The sequence below is a fragment of the Perognathus longimembris genome, chromosome 15 (genome assembly GCF_023159225.1).
Source record: "Perognathus longimembris pacificus isolate PPM17 chromosome 15, ASM2315922v1, whole genome shotgun sequence".
Classification (NCBI taxonomy): Eukaryota; Metazoa; Chordata; class Mammalia; order Rodentia; family Heteromyidae; genus Perognathus; species Perognathus longimembris.
The window spans coordinates 59,662,762-59,684,840 of NC_063175.1; the positions used below are offsets into that span (position 1 = coordinate 59,662,762).

Consider the following 22,079-nt stretch of genomic DNA (forward strand, 5'->3'; position numbering starts at 1 on the left):
GCCCAAATTCTGAGAGCCAAAGCCCTGTCCTCCAATGGCAAAGCAGTATCCGTAGAGCTGGCTTCCTACTGGCTATTAGATGTGGGCGGAGCCATCTACTCCTGGGGCTGCCATTAGCTCCACCCCCATTCCATGCAAACGAAGCCAGAGCTCTGATGAGCCCACGTGACTGGTCATGTGAGTGATGATGCATTCTCCCCACCCCTCCAATGACATCATCACCAGCAGAAAGTCCCAGAAGAGCTGGCCTAGAGGTGGTAAGAGGTTGGCAGCCCTTCTAACTGGACCAAGGGGACCAGGGGGAGGGGGCTCTATCAGGCCCCACCCCCTTCCAGGGCCTCGAGGCTTTAGGGGCCCAGGGGCCCATGGGAAGTGCCCAGGGGTCCCCAAGCACATTCTGCTCCCATTGGCTGGCCGCCCCAGCATGCAAATGAGACGACGTCACTTCCGGAGGCAGCTGAGCGCCATCTTCTCTTTCTAGCGCGCGGGAGGAGGGACGGGCGCGGGTGGGCGCGGGCGGGGGTCCGCCGCGTGGGCGGAGGACGCGGCGGCGCTGCGACGGCGGCGGGACGCGGCGCTCCTCGCGCCCGGCGGTAGGTACGGTCGGCCCGGCCTGCGCCGCGACGTTCCCTTCCTGACCCCCACGGCCTGTCCGCCGTCCCCACCGCGGTCCGCCGTGCTGTTCTCTCGGCGGCCGGCCGCGCCGTCCCGCCGTCCCCGCGGTGTCTCCTCAGGAGTCGGGGACGTTTGCAGTGCGCGGCTACGGATCTCGACGCGCCCGCCGGCCCCGCCCGCCGGTCACGTGGGAGCGGGGCTGCCCCGGGGGGAGGGCGGGGACGGGGACCCCGGCCGTGTGGGGGACCGGGGGCCGGGCCGCGGCGGGGACCGGGTCGCGGAGCGCTGAGGCGACGCCGGGAGGGGCGGGCCGCCGGGGCGGGGGCGGGCGGGAGGGAGGGTAACGGCCGGGAGGGCGGGGCGACGTCGCGGGAGGTGGGCAGGACGCCCCTCCGCGGCGACTGGGGCCCCGCCGGCCTCTCGGCGCAGCGGCGGGATGCTGAGGAGCCGAGGGCCTGTGGGGCGGGGTCCGTGCCGCGCCCGCAGCCTCCCCGCGGAGGACGGTCTGTTTAAAGGGCGGCGGGAGCAGCTCCTGCTCTCCACCATTGATACTCCGGTGAATGACCAAGCTGACGAACTTGGTTTGCCATTGCCGCCCGCTTTGAAATAGATACCATTTGCACAATTTTTACGAACATTTGGTCTAGGAAATTAAGTCATACTTGAAGTTGCATTGTTAAAGAACAACACATATTTAAACCTTGGGAGTGCCTGTGAGGTTGTACAGTTTTGACTGAGTGCCGCTCAATCTCTTGTAGACAGAATGAATGGTGATTGCCTGTGGAAGATCCTGAGGAATGGCTGGCGAGGGTGAGCAGGGAGGATTCTGATACACGGGTACCTGCAGCTCAGATTGGGAGCAACAGAGTGCCTCTGAAGGTGTTTGCAGATGCATACATGCTTAGTCAAATGGAGGCTTAGAGTCTACTAGGATGTCAGGGTAGAAGAGGGGACCATGTGTGAAAAATGGGAGTTGTGACATTCAGCGGTCAGCTTTGGAAGTCATGTACGTGGAATATACCTTGAGCTGTTACTGGAGTTGGCCACATGATCAATGTTTCAGGTAGACTTGGGACTTCTCTCAGAAGACAGCATTGAGCCAGTGATTTTTAAGTATGCATATAACAGTTCAGTGATTAGAAATGGGCAAAGAATAATGAGGAAATGAGGTAATTTCTGGTCATCTCAGGTGTGTAGTTGAGAGATGGGGGCAAAGAGGAATTAAAAAGTAATACAGATTGGGTGAGTTTCATCAAAGTATCTTTTATACATGTATGTAAATATCAGTGAAACAATTGATGTGCACGTGTGTGTATTTTAATATTTTGGTGCTAGTCCTAGGGCTTGAGCTCAGTCTGGGCACTGTCCCTGAGGTTTTTTGCTGAAGGCTATTGCTCTGCCACGAGCCACAGCTCCACTCAAGTCTTGTTTAGTGATTAATTAGAAATAAGAGTTTCATGGACTTTCCTGCTTGGGCTGGCTTTGAGTGGTGATCCTAAGTTCTCAGCCTCTTGAGTAGCAGTTTACAGGCATGAGCCACCAGTGTCCAATTCTTCCCTCCCCCCCCTCCCCCGCCCCCCGTGTATGTATTTAAATAGAAGGAGATGAGGGGTAAATGGGGCATACCTGATAGGAATGGATCCTTGGTCATAATGGGGAGTGGTGCTAGTTAAAGATTTTTACCAGAAGATGTTCTGGGGTTTTGGATACACGTTTAATTTGAAACCAAATATGCAGTGTGCTACTGGTGCATTTGTGACTGCCTTCACTTTAAGGACTTAAATCCTGGCTTTTCATCCTGGCCCCATCTTTTGGCTGTCACTGTCCTGTTAGAGTGTTGTGGTAACATAGGTGAAGGCAGTCTGGCGAAGGTTATGCAGCTAAAAGGGCTCTCTAGTAACTTGAACACAGACCTATTCAATGTTAATGTGTCTTTTAAAGCACAGATTTTGTACTTTAAAGGTCATTTTGACAAATGCAGCAGTGATACTAAGTAGACACTATGTTGAAAATGAACTAATAACTTAATAGCAGGGATGGGAAGGAAAAACTGGGAGAGAGCGAAGGGGTGACATTTTCCAAAAAGAAATGTACTCATCACCTGACTCAGGAAACCCCTCTGTTCATCACTTTAATAATAATAAAAAAAATCGCTTTGAACTCAAGGTCTGGGCACCGAGGTCTGAGCCAGAAGTAGAGCTGTGGCTCAAGTGGTAAAGCACCAACTTTGAGCAAAAAGATTAGGGATAGTGCCCAGGCCCCTGAATTTAAGCCTCAGGAAAGGCACAAAAAAAGCAACAACCAAAAAAAGGCTTACTAATTCTGGGGTTCAGGAATTTAGACAGGGAATGGGGAGATGGCGTACCTTGCTGCAGTATGAGGAAGTCTGGATGGAAGGTAGCAACTGAGGCCAGAACCTTCCAGAGATTCGGTGGGGGAGACATGGAACCTCTTTGTGGAGTATAGATAGGGTGGCTGGTTTGCATGTATGAGCTTGGAAGTAAAATGTGTGACATTTTTATAATTAGTCTTAGAGTTCATTCTCATGGCATTGCTTTTTCATACTTAATTGGTTTAGGGAGCCACAATATTCTGGAAGATATAGTTGTATACATCCTCAGACAACTTTGTGCTGCAGCCTATAATGGAATACTGTCGTTTGTTTGGTGCCTATTTTGTCCTGGCTTTGGTCTGTGGGAACCTCCAAGCTGGTTTCTTCTGTGTTTTACAGATATGACTCATCATTTTCTGAGCAACTATCTAACATTCTGGCCTAGAATACTGGGCTGGTCTAGTCTTTGCTTCAGCCCTAGAATGGACCATTTTCCCAAGGAGCTCTGCTTTTTATTTTTGATAGGAGGTGCTGTTTAGATGTTAAGATTGAGGCTTAAGATATACCCACTGCTGTTGGAGTATATGGCTTCCTCCTGGACAGAGCTGTGGAGTAAAAGTATGTATGTACACACACTTAGACATTATATCTATAATCTATATGTTGAAAATGATGAGGTTATAAGCAGTGCCTCCTAGTGTGTTCAAGTACCCTCAGGGTTTTTTGGTTTTTTTTTTTTTAGATTGTTTTTTGCCATTCCTGGGGCTTGAACTCAGGGACTGAGCACTGTCCCTGGCTTCTATTTTGCTCAAGGCTAGCACTCTACCACTTGAGTCGCAGTGTCATTTCTGGCTTTTTATATGTATGTGGTGCTGAGGAATCAAACTCAGGGCTTCATGTATGTGAGGCAAACCCTTTACCACTAGGCCATATTCCCAGCTCCCTTTTTTTTCAGATATTCAAAAAATAGCTTTATTCCTGAGGCATCGGTGGGTCACACCTATATTCCTAGCTATAATCAGGCAGTTGAAGTCTGAAGATCCACTGTTCAAAGCCAGCCCAGGCAGGAAAGTCCTAGTGACACTTACTATCTCCAATTAACCATCCCAAGGCCAGAAGTGGAGGTGTGATTCAAGTGGTAAAGCAGTAGTCTTGAGCAAACAAAGCTCAGGGGACAGCTTCCAGTCTCTGAGTTCAAGCTCCAGGACCAGCATACACATTCATATTCTCTCTCTCTGTCTCTCTCTAACACACACAGCTTTATTGATAAATATGATATACATATTTTCTCTCCCCTATATACATTATGGACCATAGTTGACCTCTTTGTTTTGTGTATGTATTTATCTTTTTTACTTTTTTTTTGAGACACAGTCTTATAGCCCAGGCTGTTTTTGAAGTTGTTATCATTTCAAATTTGAGAATCTTTTGCCTCTGAGTTATGGGATTATACGAATGTACCACTTTGCCTGACTGTTCATCTGTTTAAAATGTGCAGTTCAGAGGCTTTTGGCCACATGGAGTTGGTGATATATAATCACATTGGTTTTGTTTTTTATTTGCCAGTCCTGGGCCTTGAACTCAGGGCCCGAGCACTGTCCCTGGCTTCTTTTTGCTCAAGGCTAGCACTCTACCATTTGAGCCACAGTGCCACTTCCGGCTTTTTCTGTGTATGTGGTGCTGAGGAGTCGAACCCAGGGCTTCATGTATATGAAGTGAGCACTTTACCACTAGGCCATATTTTAAGCCAATCACGTTGGTTTGTTTTCTTTTTTCAAAGTTTGGTTTTGTAACTTCGGCTGGCCTTGAACTCATTATCCACTTGCCTCTACCTCCCAAGTTCTGAGATTACAGGCTCGTGCCACCACATTTGGCTTTTTTTTTTTTTTCCCCAAAGAGAAAGCAAAGATTAGAATACTGGTACAAGAGAGACATAGTGGGCCGCTATTCAAAGAAAGGTAGCACTGCTGTTGCATATGGGGTTGGGAAGAGACTTATGGGATTACTAGAGGTTTTGCTGATTGTTTCTCTTTGTGGGACTTGCTCATTGATTTTTTTTTTTCCCCAAGTACGGTTTCAATTAGGTATGTGTGGGAAAGTCACATCAGTTAGCTTTACTTCCACATCCATCCATGGTCCCCATTTCAGGCACTTTGTTTCCCTCCACATTCATCCGGCCCTAGGTATTTTCTTGTTCGCTACCTCTCCTTGAGGCTTTAGGAGTCTTTTCTTCACATTCCCCTCTGACAGAATGGCAGAACCAATCCTGGGTTTAGTAGGGGCAAATGTCTCCTTGAAATTGCTTCCTGCTGGATAGGATTGTAGAAATGTTCCTGCTTGTTACTCTTATTGAGGATTATGGGGCACTCCAAGGAGTGTCTTCTTGTGTCTAGTTGAATAGTAGAATAGCATTGTATGCAAGGCTGGTCCAGGGGACTAAAGGTCACTGGATGGGAGGCTAAAGGAAAGGCTCAAGTTGCAGAGCATCAGCCAAGCAAGTGAGGCCCAGTACCACCACCACCACCACCACCCCCCCCCAAAAAAAAAAAAGAAAAGTCACTGGGGATCAGACAGTAGGAAATAGAACCACATTTCATCATCTGTAACTTCATGATCTCCATCATGGAGAGTCCTATCCAGCAGAGATATCATCCAAGGAGTCAATAAGAAGGTTAGAAAATAAAATATGAGGAGAGAGGCAGAGTCCTTGTCTGTATTGGAAATGAGAGTACAATGAGAGAGGATAGACAAGCTGTTGACCCTTGTGGACCCTTTCCCCTTTACTTATTTATTTACTGATTTATTTATTTATTTCAGCAAAGGGATCCCCTGGCCAATGACCTGCAAATTTCAGGGGAAATAGATAATTCCACCCTCGGGTTTGTGTCTCAGGTCCCTTAACCCTTATAGGCAGTGGTTTCCAGACACCTGAGAGGAGGAGGCTTTTGGGTCTCTGAGTCCAAGTATAGTACTACTGATATGTAGAGGAAGAAATTCTAAATCTCTTTCTGTAGGCTACCATTTTGTGATGAATTTTTGGAGTCTTAGGTTGGTATAAAAAATTTATTGACACAGGAAAGTAAGAGAGAGCAAAGGTTAGGAGAGACACAGTGGGCCATTGTATGAAAGAGCATAGCACTGCTGTTGGTGACCACAGCATTGGGCTGTTTTCCCCAGCATTTGGAATATGGTCATTGTGTAAAAAAGAAACCTTGCTTCCTTAGCCAATACCTGTCAGTTGTCCTACCCCCCAGGTATAGATCTATTCTGTACATGTCATGTAAACAGCATTGTACACATGTAGGCTTTGGTGTTTAGTTTCACTTCCTCAAAGTGTTTCCAAGGCATATTCACAAAGTTGCATGTATTTGATGTTCCTTTTTTTTATTATAGCCCAGAATATGGTGTGTATGTGGACTCATCACTTGATTAACATTTGAAATGTTTGCCCTTGGGGCTGGGGATATGGCCTAGTGGCAAGAGTGCCTGCCTCGTATACATGAGGCCCTGGGTTCGATTCCCCAGCACCACATATACAGAAAACGGCCAGAAGTGGCGCTGTGGCTCAAGTGGCAGAGTGCTAGCCTTGAGCAAAAAGAAGCCAGGGACAGTGCTCAGGCCCTGAGTCCAAGCCCCAGGACTGGCCAAAAAAAAAGAAATGTTTGCCCTTTTTTTTTGCTTCTTTTGTTTTTTTGCCAGTCCTGGGGTTTGAACTCAGAGCCTGAGCACTGTCTCTGAGCTTCTTTTTGTTCAAGGCTAGCACTCTACCACTTGAGCCAGAGTGCCACGTCCGGCTTTTTTCTATATATGTGGGGCTGAAGAATCAAACCCTGGGCTTCATGTACACAAGGCAAGCACTCTACCACTAGGCCATATTCCCAGCCCTCGTTTGCACTTTTGATCATTCTGAATAATGCTGCTTTGAACACCAAGTTTTTGTGTAGATATTTCATTTCTCTCAAGTGGAAATTTAGGTGATACCTTACATACTTGATCCTTTGAAGTACTGCCAGACTTGCAAACTGGCTGCAGTATGTATTTTGGCATGTATGAGAGTTCCAATTTCTCCACATTCTTGCTAATACATGTTGTTGTCCTTATTAAAAAAATATAGACACTCTAGAACATAACATCTAACTGGTTTTGGTTTCCCCCAGTGGTTAGTGATTTTGCACATCTTCTCATGTGCTTAATGGCTATTTGTGTGTTTGATTTGGAAAAAAAAATCTCTTTTTAGAATGGCTTTCCATTTAAAAATTGGGTTATTTGTATTTCAGTTATTAAGTTATAAGAATTCTTTATATATTATGGATATATTCTATATCAGGAATATTATTGATATATTCTATATTAGAAATATGATTTTAAAATGCCATTTTGTGAGTCTTTTTGCTTTCTTTTTTTTTTTGGCCAGTCCTGGGCCTTGGACTCAGGGCCTGAGCACTGTCCCTGGCTTCTTCCCGCTCAAGGCTAGCACTCTGCCACTTGAGCCACAGCGCCACTTCTGGCCGTTTTCTGTATATGTGGTGCTGGGGAATCGAACCTAGGGCCTCGTGTATCCGAGGCAGGCACTCTTGCCACTAGGCTATATCCCCAGCCTCTTTTTGCTTTCTTGATGGTGACAGAGGCATTAAAAATTTAAATTCTATTTTAAGTTGAACTTGGTTTTCCCCTTCCTTTCCTTTCCTTTTTCTGTTTGTTCATTCATTTATTTGTTTATTTGCTCATGCCCATTCTGGGGCTTGAACTTGGGGCCTGGGCATTCACTGTTCCTGAGCTTTTGTGCTTCTAGCATTCTAATAGTTGTGGAACGCCACTACTGGCTTTTTTGGCGTTTAATTGGAGATAAGAGTCTCACAGTCTTCAAACCACGATCCTCATATCCCAGCCTCTGAGTAGGATTATAGCATAAGCCAGTGTTGCCCAACTGTTTTTTTTTTTGTTGTTGTTGTTGCTGGTAGATTTTGGTGTGTCTGTTGCCAAGTCTTAAGCTCATAAAGATTGTTTTCTTGTAAGAGTTTGTAGTTTTGTTCATGTTTATATGTAGGTGTCTAATCTACTTTTGTGTGTGTGGTATAAGAAAGAAGTCTAGCTTCATTCTTTGGCATGTGATTATCTTAATTTTCCCAGCATCAGTTGCTAAAACTGATACCCTACTCCTAGTGCTTTACCAGCCCTGTTAAAAATGGTAGTTTTGTGTTTTTATGTATGTATTTAAATATAATACATGATATAGTTTTGTTTTCTTTTAAGGAAATTTCAAAAATGTTTCAAATTCCTGTGGAAAATCTTGATAACATCAGAAAAGTTCGGAAGAGAGTGAAAGGCATTCTTGTGGATATTGGACTTGATAGTTGCAAGGACTTGCTGAAGGTAAGTGGGTATAAATAAATCAAGAATTAGAGGTACTGAGGGTGGCTTCAAGGTGAGATTTTTCTTTTTATTTAAATCACTGGTTTTACTTCTTTGAGATGAGGTTTTAAAAGAGTTTTTGAAGAATGGGTAAGAGTCCTCCTCAAAATGGGTGTGGCTAATACCCCCAGATACCTGTGTGAATGCATCCTTATGTTTTTTTTTGTCTTTCCGATTTAGTGAGCTAAAACAATTCAAGTTTTAAAAGCTTTTAGGAGGGATTTGTTAAAAGACAAGATGTTACTATGTAGCCCCAAATGGCCCTGAGGTTTGGATCCAAGAGGATCCAGAATTTTTAGTCTCCTGAGTTCAGGAATACAGTATATTCACTATGCCTGACTTAGGGATTTTTTTTTTTGCCAGTCCTAGGGCTTGGACTCAGGGCCTTAGCACTGTCCCTGGCATCTTTTTGCTGAAGGCTAGCACTCTACCACTTGAGCCACAGCGCCCACTTGCGGCTTTTTCTGTGTATGTGGTGCTGAGGAATGGAACCCAGGGCTTCATGCATGCTAGGCCAGCACTCTCCCACTAAGCCACATTCCCAGCCCCTTAGGGAACATTTATGTAGCCCTCAGTTATAAATGTTTTTGATATTTGATATTAATGTGTTGCATTATTTAATGTTTTAGCAAAAGAAGACTGAATTCTTTTCTCAATTTTGTTAGTGTTCAGAAAATAGTAATCTACAAATGGGCATGTTAGGATTTCTTTTTTTGTGTGTGTGATTTTTGAACCTGTATGCAGTCTTGAAAGTTTCAAAATTAAAATCATAGTTAGAAACTTCATTCGTAAGTTTGTTTTTCTATAATTTTACCCTTTCTGAAAACATTGATATATGGTTGGCATATGTAATTTTAAAAAATTAGGAAAGGTTTGCTGTCTATTCCTAAAGTTACTGAGAATTCTAGATATGTTTTATGCATGAATCTAGAAATTAGGGATGTCTGCTTTTAATTTACAATTTTGGTTTAGAGTACTATGGGCTGGGAAGAGCTCCGTGTTTGGGGTTTTTTTTGTGTATGTGGTACTAGAGTTTGAAATCAGGGCCTCAAGCTTGCTAGGCTGTTGCTCTCCCACTTGAACATTACCTTTAGCCTTATTTTTTGCTAGTTATTTTGGAGATGGAGTCTCTACAGACCTTTCTGACTGGGCTGGCCTCAATCACCCATCCTATCTGTATCTCAGCTGCCTCAGTCGCTAGTATTATAAGCGTGAGCTACCAGTACTACTTAGTTTCTTAAATTTGGATTTCAGATGTGAAGCAGATTTTACTTATACATAGTAGTCTGTTCCAGGGTTCCTGTCATTGGCCAGAATTAACTTTGTTCTCAAGTAGATAATTTATATTAACTTCTGAAAGGCCCCAGATTAATCTTCTCACATGTTTTTCAAAGAGATCTTCACCCTAACATGCTCTTCTGTCCTGTCCTATCCTCCTGTTTTCTTCAGAGCACTTGTTATACAACTACTTGGTATTGTTTACTGGTTGTCTGCCCTCCCTTGCCCCAATGTAAGAAGGCAAAGACCTCATTGTCCTGTTATTCAACTACAAGTAGAATCTAGCACATGGATATACTTCATAGCTATTTTTGGAATGAACAAATAAAAGTAAAACCCAGGTTAGAGAAACACTTTAAAAAGTGGCATTTCCAGGGCTGGGGATATAGCCTAGTGGCAAGAGTGCTTGCCTCACATACATGAAGCCCTAGGTTCAATTCCTCAGCACCACATATATAGAAAAAGCCAGAAATGGCACTGTGGCTCAAGTAGTAGAGTGCTATCCTTGAGCAAAAAGAAGCCAGGGACAGTGCTCAGGCCCTGAGTCCAAGCCCCAGGAGTGTCCAAAAAATAAAAATAAATAAATAAATAAAATGATATTAAAAAAAAAAAAGATTAAGGGGCTGGGAATATGGCCTAGTGGCAAGAGTGCTTGCCTCGTATACATGAAGCCCTGGGTTCAGTTCCCCAGCACCACATATACAGAAAATGGCCAGAAGTGGTGCTGTGGGTCAAGTGGCAGAGTGCTAGCCTTGAGCAAAAGGAAGTCAGGGACAGTGCTCAGGCCCTGAGTTCAAGGCCCATAACTGGCCAAAGAAGCAACAACAACAAAGCATCATGTCGAGATATCACCTTGCAAGTATAAAGATAGAAGAGATGCCAAAACTAGAATTGCCTTGGGTAGACCATATCGTTCAGGAAGAAGTCATATTTTAGGCACATGGAAGGATAGCAGGGTAATTATTTGTAGACATGACTGATTATAGTACATTTGCTGAGTAGATTGAGAATGGAAAGTAGTGTGACTAGGTGATACTTGCAAGATAATGTAGACATTGAAACCTAAGAAGTTTGAATAATAAAATATTTGTGGGGAGGGTACTAATTGAAATTTATTTTTTAAAATAAGAACACTGATTGATATTTGTCTGGATTCACAATTTGGTGAACCTTTTACCCCATTTGCTTTAACATTTCCTCTTGGAAGTATCATAACACACTTTCTGTATATACCTCAGGGCCCTTTTTACCCCAAAAACCATTCTGACATTACTACAGGGTGTATCAGGCTGGAGAGTGGAACATTGCTAGGGTATTTGTCTTCATAGTGCCAGCTCTGTTCCTCAATGATAGATCTCTTTGGTCATATGAGTTAAATTTTTAGTGTGAATTAAGATTTTATAAGTACAGTTATGTTACCTGATCCCCTTTCACGCCCCCCCTCTTTTTTTTTTGGTCAGCTGTGGGGTCTGAACATGGGGCCTGGGCACTGTCCTTGAGCTTAAGGCTAGTACTTTACCACTTTGAGCCACAGCTCAAAGTTTTCAGGAGTTTAACTGGAGATTTGAGTCTGGCTTCAAACTGCAATCTTCAGATATTAGCCTCCTGAGTAACTAGGATTAAAGGCATGAGCCATCAGTACCTGGCTTTTTTTTTCCCTTTATGAAGAGGATCTTAGTATGTAACCCATGCTGGTCATAAACTTGGCTATCTTCCTTGCCGAGCCTCCCAAGTGCTAGAATTGCAAGTTTGTGCCACTGCCTGGCTTGGTTTGGTTTTGTCTTCAGATAAGAAAAATCAATAACAGCTGAAGTTTTTTATTCTTGAGTCCTTAGGCTTTTTGTTCTTTAGTTTATTTATTGTTGTTTTTAACATAGATTCCTATGTAGCCCAGTCTGACCTTCAACTTACAGTCCTGTTTGCTTTCCAAGTGCTGGGATTATAGGCATATGCCACTACACCTGACTCAGATCCTTAGTTTTTGAGTGGAGTTGAACATGCTCTTGAATATTAGGTTTTTGTTGTGTTTTTGTCATCTAAAAATGTTTTAGGACTGTTTACTGACAGAGTTATGGTAGTACTTTAGAGGGGAAAAATTGAGAGATTTAATCTGTTAAACATGAGATTAATTATTAATTGGGTTAAACATTCTTTTGGGAGAAAGTTTTGAAAATTTAAAGTGTGAAAGTTCCTATTAAAATAAAAATATACACAAAGAGGAAAGTAAAGATTTATGTACCATTATTTCAAAATACCCTATATACATGTGTACATACGTATATATTTTTATATATGGCTAGGATGGTGTATACCTGTAAAATCAAAGTCTTAAAGGCAGAAGGATGATAAGTTCAAGGCCAGCCAGGGCTATGTAGTGGACCCTTGGCTCAATAAACACTAACAACAACAAAACAAATGTAGGGGAAGTGAGGCTATTGATTGCCTAATAACTGAAAACCACAAGTGTCATAATGCAGAAGTAGGAGAGATGAGTGATACTTCTGTGTGTATGTTTGTATATTACCCAGACCAGGTACAAGTGAAATGTTTGTCTGATGATGAAATTGTACTTTCAAATTACTGTCATATTTCAGCTATTAAGGGATAATTATTATTTTTGTTTTTTTTTGTGCTGGTTCTTAAGAGTCCTGGTTCTTGTCCCTGAGCTTCTTTTGCTCAAGGCTAGTGCTTTACCACTGGAATCATAGCTACATTTTCTGGCTTTTTTGGTAGCTACTCCTTCCTGGTCTGGTTTTGAACCGTGAGCCTCAAATCTTAGCCTTCTGAGTAGCTAGGGTTATAGGCTGGAGCTACCAGCACCCAGCTTCAACAGTATATTGTTCCAAATTGCCTTAGCAACACTTGGTGTTTTTGTTTTTCCTTCACTTACATTAAAAAAAAATTTTTTTTAAAAATTTTTGTCGGTCATGAGGTTTGAACTCAGGACTTGGGCAGTGTCCCTTAGCTCTTTTGCTCTTTGAGCCACAGTACCACTTCAAGTTTTCTGCTAGTTAATTGGAGATAAGAGTCTTACAGACTTTCTTGCCTGGCCTGGTTTTGAACTGTGGTTCTCAGATCTCAGCTTCCTGCATAGCTAGGATTTTAGGCATGAGCCACCAGTGCCTGGCTTCCTTTTTTTGTTTTTCCTTTGAGCCGATATGTGGCTTGAACTTCATGCTATTGCTTGGCTTTTTCAACCCCAGGCTGGCACTCTACCACTTGAACTATACCTCTACCTCCTAGTGTGGTCAATGGTTTTTAAAAATTTACTGGTCTCTCCTTTCTTTTGTTATGCTTAGGAATAAAACCCAGTTTCTGGTACATACTAGACAAGTGCTAGCTGTATCTCCATCCCTTAGCTTGAAATTGGGTCTTGATGTAGCTGAGGCTGGCCTTGAACTCAGTATCCTTCAGCATTTATCTCAGAGTACAATACTGAGTTACAGGCTTGTACTATGGCTTACTTTCATTGTTCCCTTTTGAAGTAGTGTTAGCAATAAGATTGTTTATTGTTTTAATTCATAGTATGATTGTTTTTGCCAGCTAGTGGTAAAGTTTTACTCTCACCCTTTTTTGTACTCTGTGTGTGTATGAGTGTGTATTATGTGTGTGCACCAGTCCTGGAGCTTGAACTCAGGCCCGAGGCACTGTTCCTGAGCTTTTGTACTCAAGGCTAGTGTTAGTGTTCTACCACTTTGAGCCACACCACCATTTCCAGCTTTTTAGTAGTTAATTGGAGATAGTAGTCTCACAGATCTTCAGTCCTCACATCTCAGCCTCCTAAGTAGCCAGGATTACAGGCATGAGCCACTGAAACCTGGCTTTTTTTGCACTCTTAAAGGAGCAAGCAACTGTTATGAGTGAAAAATTTTAACTGTTTCATCTGAAAAAACTTCTCTGTATTCTAGATCACAGTTGAAATATCTGCCCTGAAAGATATTCAAAAGATAAGATTAAAAACACACTTTGAGCCTGTAATCCTAGCTACTTAGGAGGCTGAGATCTGAGGATCAGGGTTCAAAGCCAGCCCAGGCAGGAAAGTTCGTGAGACTCTTATCTCCAGTTAACCACCAGAAAATTGGAAGTGGCACTGTGGCTCAAGTGGTAGAACACTATCCTTGAGCTGAACAACTCAGGGACAGTGCCCAGGCGTAGAGTTCAAGCCTCATGACTGACAAACAGAAATACACACTTTGCTTTCATGCTCTTAAGACAGACACATTGAACAGAAGTGGCACAATGCTGTTTAAAAAGACTGTTGAAGATAAAAATTCTTTTACTTTGCATAGCTTTGTTTTTGTATACATTCATAAAAACCACATGAGTTTTATAATCCTTAAATATACACTTAAGACTCTGTATAAAAACATACATGATTATTACAAAGTATAATCTGTTTCTTACAAAAATAATTTTAACTTGGGTCATTTCAGCATTTCCTCAGCTCTCAAATTTTAACGAATACTGTTTTTCCATGTAGATTTCTTAGGCATCAAGTATTTTAGTTATTATGTGTGCAATTACTTGGGCTTGCATTCTGCTAGTGGCCTTAAAATCTTGCTCAGCATTCTCACCCACAGCTGGGACTCTATTACTTGAACCTTGCCTCCAGTTTTAGCTTTTTGCTGGTTAATGAAAGATAAGAGTTTCGTGGACTTTACTGCCCGGACTGGCTTTCAGCCATGATCCTCAGATCTCAGCCTCTGGAGTAGTTAGTATTACAGGTGTGAGCTACCAGCTCCCAGCCACCCATGCCCAGCAGATGCTAAATTAAATGTTTTTTTGTTGTTGTTGTTTTGTTTTTGTTATTGTTGTTGTTTTTGCCAGTCCTGAGGCTTGAACTCAGGACCTGGGCACTGTCCCTGAGCCTCTCTGTGCTTAAGGCTAGCAGTCTACCACTTGAGCCACAATGCTACTTCTGGCTTTTTCTGTTTATGTGGTACTGAGGAATCGAACCCAGGGCTTGGTTCATTCTAGGCAAGCACTCTGCCGCCTTTTTCTTTTTTTAATCAAGTATAAATAAATGTTTTATAGTGCTGAGGATCAAATCTTAGCACCTCATGGATGCTAGGGAAGCACTGAGCTATACATCCTCCAGCCTTTTGGTGTTTATTTTGAACACAAAGTCTTGCCAAGTTGCCTTGGCTAGTTTTTTTGTTTTTGCCAGTCCCTGGGCTTGAACCCAGGATTTGGGCACTGTCCCTGATCCTCTCTGTGCTCAAGGATAGCACTCTACCACTTGAGCTACAGCGCCACTTTTGGCTTTTTCTGTTTATGTGGTACAGAGGAATCAAACCCAGGGCTTCATGCATGCTAGGCAAACACTCTACCACTAAGCCACAGTACCAGCCGCCTTGTTTAGACCTGGGCTCCTAATGCCACACTTTAGCATGTCCTACTATAAATACTTTTGTATCTTTTGAATTTGCATAATCTTTTTGTCTTCACTTTTTTAAAAGGACCTTGAAGACTTTGATCCAGGAGAGAAGTACTTTTATAACACATCATGGGGAGATGTTTCTCTCTGGGAACCATCTGGAAAGAAAGTAGTATGTATTTTTTTAACTGTTTTCCATTGGGGGAAAGAAAATTTAGACTGGGGTATGGTCAGGATGGTCACAGGTATTGGGGCAGCTGGTGAATTAGTGGGAGCTGCTGCTCAGGAAGAGGATAAGAAAGCACAGCCTGAGTTGATAATCACAGAGGAGTATTGGGGTTTCCAAAGTTTTCTGTATACAGAATTGGTGCAGTGATGAAGCAAAGTTATTGTTTGCCCTTCTCTGTAAGAAGCCACTGGTATAAGAAGGAATAACTTCTGAATAGTAAAGTGCTATAACATTTAAGTTCATAGACATGCAGTGTTAATAACATTCTAGTCAGTGGGATTGTACATGTGACTGATCCTGTGAGGTTATAATGGAGCTGAAAAATTAATGTTACCCAGTTATGCCATAGTTGTCATGGGGTCTTAGTATGGTTATTACCGATGGGTTTGTAATAGTGATTGTATAACTAAATCTGTCTGCAAGTGTATAGAAGTATTTAGGTTACATAATAACCTGATAATGTTTTTAATGACTGCTAGTGGTTTATATAATCACATTGCTTAATGATGGTGATATGTTCTAAGAAATGGGTTTCTAGAAGATTTTATTGCTGTGACATGAGAACACCATAGAGTATTCCTTACCCAAACCTACATAGGAGAGCCTACGGAACACCTAATTGCAGACCTATGTACAGCCTGATACTGTTGTTGTTGTTGTTGTTGTTGTTTTTGGCCAGTCCTGGGCCTTGGACTCAAGGCCTGAGCACTGTCCCTGGCTTCTTTTTGCTCAAGGCTAGCACTCTGCCACTTGAGCCACAGCGCCACTTCTGGCCGTTTTCTACATATGTGGTGCTGGGGAATCGAACCCAGAGCTTCATGTATAGGAGGCAAGCACTCTAGCCACTAGGCCATATCCCCAGCCCCTACAGCTTGATACTGTTAACTGAAAACTGCAGGCAGATGTAACAGAATGGTATTTGTGTAGTGGACACACCTGCACCTAGAAAAGGAACAGTTAAAAATGCTGTCCCCAAAAAAGTTAAAACAGTATATCTACATAGGGCTCTTACTACGCATACGACGTGCAGAACTGCTGCTGCTCTGAGAAAGGCAGTAGTAAGTGGGTGCTAATGCCCAGGACACAACTCTGCACTGCACTGCACTTAGGCTACACTATGTTTATTTTATTTATTCTTTTTTCAATAATAAATTAGTCTTTGCTTACTGTGATATTTTCACTTTATAAATACCTAGCTTAAAATAGTTGTCTTATGGAAGTACTCCTTTATGTACATTTACCTATTTAAAATTTTATTGTTATTGTAAAGATGATTACAGAGGGGTACAGTTTCATAAGTCAGAGAATGAGTACATTTGTGGGTAGTGTCATCCCTTCCCTTGCTCTTTCCCAGTTTTTCCCTCTTGTCCCCACCAAGTTGTGTAGTTCATTTTCAACATAGTGTAACTAGCATACATCACTTGCTTGCTCTCTTGTTCTTTCTCTTGCTCTCTTCTTACTCTCACTCCCTCTGTATCTTTCCTCTCATTCCCTCTTTCCCTCTCTGTCCCTCCTCTCTCTCCCCCCTCTCTCCCTCCTTCCTCCCTCCCTCCACTCTCCCCCCTCTTCCTTTTCCCCCTCCCTCCCTGTCCCCTTCTCCCTTTCCTTTTTTCCCTCCCTTTTCTCTCCCTCCTTCTTTGCTTCCTTCTCATTTCCTTCTCTCTCCCTCCCTTCTCCTTCCTTTTCTCCCTCTCTCCTTCCTTCTTTCTCTCCCTCCTCCTTCTTTCCCTCTTCTTCCTCCTTCCCTCCCTCCTCTCTCCCTTCTTCCCTCTCTCCTCTCTCTCTCTCTCTCTACCTAGGCTTACACAGTGTCAGGATAAGGATTTCTGTTCTCCAGTTCATGTTGGTGTCCTGCCAAATGAGCAAAAGAAATGAGAAATACTATGCAGAAAGCAGTCCCTGGAAGCTTCTTATCCTGGCTAAGACTTTGTTGTTCTTTTTTCAACAGAGATACAGAACAAAACCATACTGTTGTAGTCTCTGCAAGTATTCGACAAAGGTGCTTACTTCGCTCAAAAATCATTTGCATCGTTACCATGAAGATGAGGCTGACCAGGAGTTGGTGATCCCCTGCCCCAACTGCACATTTGCCTCTCAACCCAAGGTGGTAGGGAAGCACTTTAAGATGTTCCATGCACCTGTTCGGAAAGTCCAGAACTACACCGTAAACATTTTGGGTGAGACAAAATCCTCTAGGAGTGATGTGATAAGCTTCACGTGTTTAAAATGTAACTTTTCAAATACTTTGTACTATAGCATGAAAAAGCATGTGCTAGTGGCCCATTTTCATTACTTAATTAACTCCTACTTTGGCCTGAGAACTGAGGAAGCAGTGGAGCAACCTAAGGCTAATGATACTGTTTCTGTGGACAAGAGTCCACCATCTGACAGATACTACTGTAAGAAATGCAATGCCATTGCCAGCAGCCAGGATGCTCTGATGTACCATATTCTGACCTCCGATGTGCACAGGGACTTGGAGAATAAGCTGAGGTCTGTGATTTCAGAACATATCAAGAGGACAGGGCTTCTGAAGCAAATGCATATTGCCCCCAAACCAGTGACCCGCTTGGCCATACCACCGAACAGCAGTGTACCAGGCATTGCAGCTCCCCCACCTTGCTTCCACCTCACTTTGCCACAGAACAATCAAAGCACAGCCACAGTGCAGCCAGTGACTGTGGCCCCGGGCACCTCAGGGAGCCTCACTCATTCCCCACCTACTACTACCCCGTCCCATGTGACTCTAGTCTCCAACCCTCTGCCTGTGTGTCAGAACAGTATCACCCTACAGCCCTCAGGTCCCCCGCCTGTCTTTCTCTCCCATGGGGTTCCACTTAACCAGCCTGTGAACCCTCCTGGGAGGCCCCTGAGTCAGCCAGCTGGGTCTGGGAATAATAAGTCTGTTGGAGCAAGTGTCTGCCCCATGAATCAAGCTGTATGTCCTGGGGTTTTACCCCTCACCCAGCCCGTGGGGCCTGTAAGCAGACCTGGGGGCCCCATAAGCAGACCTGGGGGGCCCGTAAGCAGACCAGTGGGACCCATAACCAGACCTATAGGGCCTGGAATACTGCCTGCTGGTCCCTCTGTCAACCCTGGGGTTCTGCAGGCCACTTCACCAGGAGTGATTTCTGTGGGTCGGGCAGTCCCATCAGGCATCCTTCCTACAGGCCAGATGACCCCTTCTGGGGTAATCCCTGGACAGACAGCAACTTCTGGGGTCCTGCCCACGGGTCAGGTGGTCCAGTCAGGGGTTCTTCCTGTTGGCCAGACAGCCCCATCGCGGGTCCTCCCTCCTAGCCAAACAGTGCCCTTGAGGGTTCTCCCTGCAAACCAAGTGGTCCCTTCTGGGCTGCTGTCTCCCAACCCGACGGTTCCCTCAGCTGTTGTTCCCATGAACCAGAGTGTGAACTCCGGTGTTCTTCAACTCAGTCAGCCTGTTGCATCAGGTGTACTACCTGTGGGCCCACCGGTCAGGCCCGGTGTGCTGCAGCTCAGCCAGTCTGTTGGCACCAGCATCCTGCCTGTGAACCAGCCAGTGAGAGCTGGGACGTCACACAACACCACCTTCCTCACATCAGGCTCTATTCTCCGGCAGCTCATCCCTACGGGGAAACAGGTGAATGGAATCCCCACCTACACACTGGCCCCTGTGTCCGTCACTCTGCCTGTGCCTCCTGTAAGTGGGCTCACAACTGTTGCACCACCCCAGGTGCCTGTCCAGTTCATGCCCTCAGGTACAGGCACACAGATGGCCAGTTCTCTGCCCAGCTTGCCCTCCCCACAGGTGCTGGTGAGTGCTTCCCCGAGTGTGTTTGTTCAGGCTACCTCGCCTACTACAGACACCAATCAGGTGCTCAAACAAGCCAAGCAGTGGAAAACTTGCCCGGTTTGCAACGAGCTCTTCCCCTCCAATGTCTACCAGGTTCACATGGAAGTGGCTCATAAGCACAGTGAGTCCCAGCTCTGTCGGATTTGCAATGAGCTCTTCCCCTCCAATGTCTACCAGGTTCACATGGAAGTGGCTCACAAGCAGAAGGAGTCTAAGTCCAATGAGAAACTTGAGCCTGAAAAGCTGGCAGCATGTGCACCGTTTCTGAAGTGGATGAAGGAGAAGACAGTGCGCTGCCTCTCCTGTAAGTGCCTGGTCTCAGAGGAGGAGCTGATGCACCACTTACTCACACACGGCCTGGGGTGTCTCTTCTGCCCAGGCACTTTCCATGATGTCCGAGGCCTCCTGGAGCACAGCAGGACTAAGCACCTGGGGAGCCAGAGGCTGTCTGTGGACTATAGCAACAGAGGCTTCCAGCTGGACTTGGATGCCAATGGCAACCTGCTCTTCCCCCACCTCGACTTCACTACCATTCTACCCAGAGAGAAGCTTGGAGACCGCGAGGTCTACCTGGCCATTCTAGCTGGGATACACTCTAAGTCCTTGGTGCCTGTGTATGTTAAGGTGAGGCCCCAGCCTGAGGTTCTGCCCAAGGTCCCCAGCAAACAGAAGCTGACCTGCCCCTTCTGTTTTGGTGCATTTGCAACGGCCGAAGCCTATGAGCTGCACCTGAAGGAGCGGCACCATGTCATGCCTACAGTCCACACGACACTCAGGTCTCCAGCCTTCAAGTGCATCCACTGCTGTGGGGTCTACACTGGAAATATGACACTGGCAGCCATCGCTGTCCATTTGCTGCGTTGTAGAAGTGCTCCCAAAGACAGCAGCTCAGACCTGCAAGTCCAACCTGGTTTGATTGAGAGCAGTGAACTGCTATTAGTCAATGGGGAAGTGATTCCTGATTCCACCTTTCCTGTAAAGAGAAAGCTGCCAGAAGGCCATCTGGGGACCGAAGACCAGAGGGATGGGGAGGAGGCTCCACTGGTCCTAAATTCAGAGACAACTCCAGGTCCTGAGAAAGGGGCGAGTGCTGTGCCTTTGAAGAGACAGAGGAATGAAAGCAGGACAGAAGGACAGGTAGCCAATGATGACACACTTCAGGTCTTAGCATTAGATCCTAAAAAGTATGAAGGCCGTTCTTATGAGGACAAGAAACAGTTTCTTAGAGATTATTTCCATAAGAGACCATATCCTAGCAGAAAAGAAATGGAACTATTGTCTTCACTGTTATGGGTGTGGAAAATTGACGTGGCTTCATTTTTTGGAAAAAGGAGATATATTTGCATGAAAGCAATAAAAACTCGGAAGCCCTCTGTACTTCTAGGCTTTGATATGTCTGAACTTAAAAATGTCAAACACAGATTGAACTTTGATTGTGAACCACAAAATCTGTGAAAAATTCAAGTCCTAGGCAGTGGTTTATGGTTGACTTTGGACACACTCCTGTGCTCTGTTGATGTGTCAGTGTCTGCAGCTCTTCAGGGGATCCAGGTGCTTAGAAAGACTTCTGTTAAGGAAGCAAATAGTTCTTCAGATTTGCTCTTTCCTGCAGTTCTATTTGTAACAGTTACTCTTTTTTTTCTCCCCTCTGTCATTTAAACTAAACCTTTTGGTATTCCTTGCACGCCTTGTTTTCCTAGTAGTGTCTGTATCAAATCTTTAAAAAACCTGAAATCTACAAATACTTTTTTTTTTCGTTTTAGGAAATTTATGCTGGTTTGAGAATACTTGATTAATTGAAAATCTCAGCATCGCTCTTTTCAGCTTTATAGGCAGCAGCTAACAGCACAGTTTATATTTAGAGCATTGTTGTGTATGTGTGGCTAAGGACACACTCCTAAGCATTAACTTTTACTGAGTCTGAATGCTATTTGCTTACAAGGTTGTAATTCTCATTTGCACTTTTTCAAGTTAGTCTCAAAAGCTGTGTGGAGGTCTTTTTTTTTTAAATGGTAACTCATAGAAAACCAAATGTTCTGAGCCTGATATGTGGTGTGCAGCTTATAATCAAGTGTTATTTTATAAATAAAATCTTTGTAGGAGCAGAAATACTTTGCAGTGTAAACTTTCTGTTGATACAGTGACAAGTCATTTCTCCACTCAAAGATATGACAGTACATCTTTAGTGCCTTTAGAATAAAAGGTGGGGAAACACATCCAGAACTTCTACTTGAACTGCTCATAAACTAGCAGAAGTGAGGGGCCATGACATTCAAGTATTTCATGCCTGCCACTGGCTTGCGGACATGACCTGGAACAGAGATCCATTTTTGGTACAGAGGGAAGGGGTGTGGTTTGAATAGCTTGGGATAGTATGGTAGAGTTGGATAAAATTGCCGAAGAATCTCTATTATAACACTAATGTACGGAAGCCAAACTTACTGGTAATGTGGACTGCTATCTTAGACCAGTGTCATACTGAAGGGAGGAGCCTGTTCCACTCTTCTGAAGAGTGTGACAGCTTCCAGGAAGTGCTACAGTGTTGTTGCTGTGTGTATTTTTGCAAATAGAACACTTGCATGTGATGGCTGTTATGTGCATTTTGAGGCAGTTGTGAGACTGGTCTGTGAATATTGGTGTACTCTTGTAAATTCAGAGTTTGTTGGAGTTTATTATTTTTCACCTATTGTTTTCAAAGTGTCTATTTTGAATTAAAAATTACTATATCACTGCAAATAGAACAACTTAATTATTTTAACACATTTCTGTGAGGCAGGGATGGTGGTATGTGTCTGTTCTGGCTAATTGGGAGGCTGAGGCAAGAGGATTGGTTGAACCCTGGAGTTTGAAGATAGCCTGGGCAACACAGTGAGATTTGTCTCATTAAGAAAAAAAATAGCAGCTAGGCACATGTAGCTAGCTCATACCTGTAATCCTAGCTACTTAGGAAGTTCAGATCTGAGGATTAAGGATTGAAGCCAGTCCATGCAGGAATGTCTGAGAC

The 22,079-nt window shown here is 44.0% G+C and overlaps 1 protein-coding gene across 5 annotated transcripts; it reads left to right on the top strand.

Annotated features, from left to right (window-relative positions):
- The first annotated feature begins 536 nt into the window (after positions 1–536).
- Adnp2 (ADNP homeobox 2) lies at positions 537–21,809 on the top strand. 5 transcript variants are annotated; one of them, XM_048363099.1, is made up of 5 exons: positions 3,001–3,012; positions 3,215–3,565; positions 8,201–8,320; positions 15,097–15,186; positions 17,192–21,809. In XM_048363099.1, the coding sequence occupies exons 3-5, from the start codon at positions 8,213–8,215 to the stop codon at positions 20,528–20,530; spliced, it is 3,537 nt and encodes a 1,178-aa protein (XP_048219056.1). In that variant the 5' UTR covers positions 3,001–3,012; positions 3,215–3,565; positions 8,201–8,212; the 3' UTR covers positions 20,531–21,809. The 5 variants fall into 5 exon arrangements, with proteins under 5 accessions (XP_048219060.1, XP_048219057.1, XP_048219058.1 ...); XM_048363103.1 differs by lacking the exons at positions 3,001–3,012; positions 3,215–3,565 and adding an exon at positions 537–593; XM_048363100.1 differs by lacking the exons at positions 3,001–3,012; positions 3,215–3,565 and adding an exon at positions 561–597.
- Positions 21,810–22,079: the final 270 nt, after the last annotated feature.

What these genes read in the sequence shown, in the direction of transcription:
- Adnp2 (XM_048363098.1), top strand. Translation starts at nt 8,156, where the DNA reads ATGTATTTAAATATAATACATGATATAGTTTTGTTTTCTTTTAAGGAA. An exon ending in GTTGCAAGGACTTGCTGAAG is followed by an intron (nt 8,321 to 15,096) that starts GTAAGTGGGTAT and finishes CTTTTTTAAAAG; the next exon opens with GACCTTGAAGACTTTGATCC. An exon ending in AACCATCTGGAAAGAAAGTA is followed by an intron (nt 15,187 to 17,191) that starts GTATGTATTTTT and finishes TTTTTTCAACAG; the next exon opens with AGATACAGAACAAAACCATA.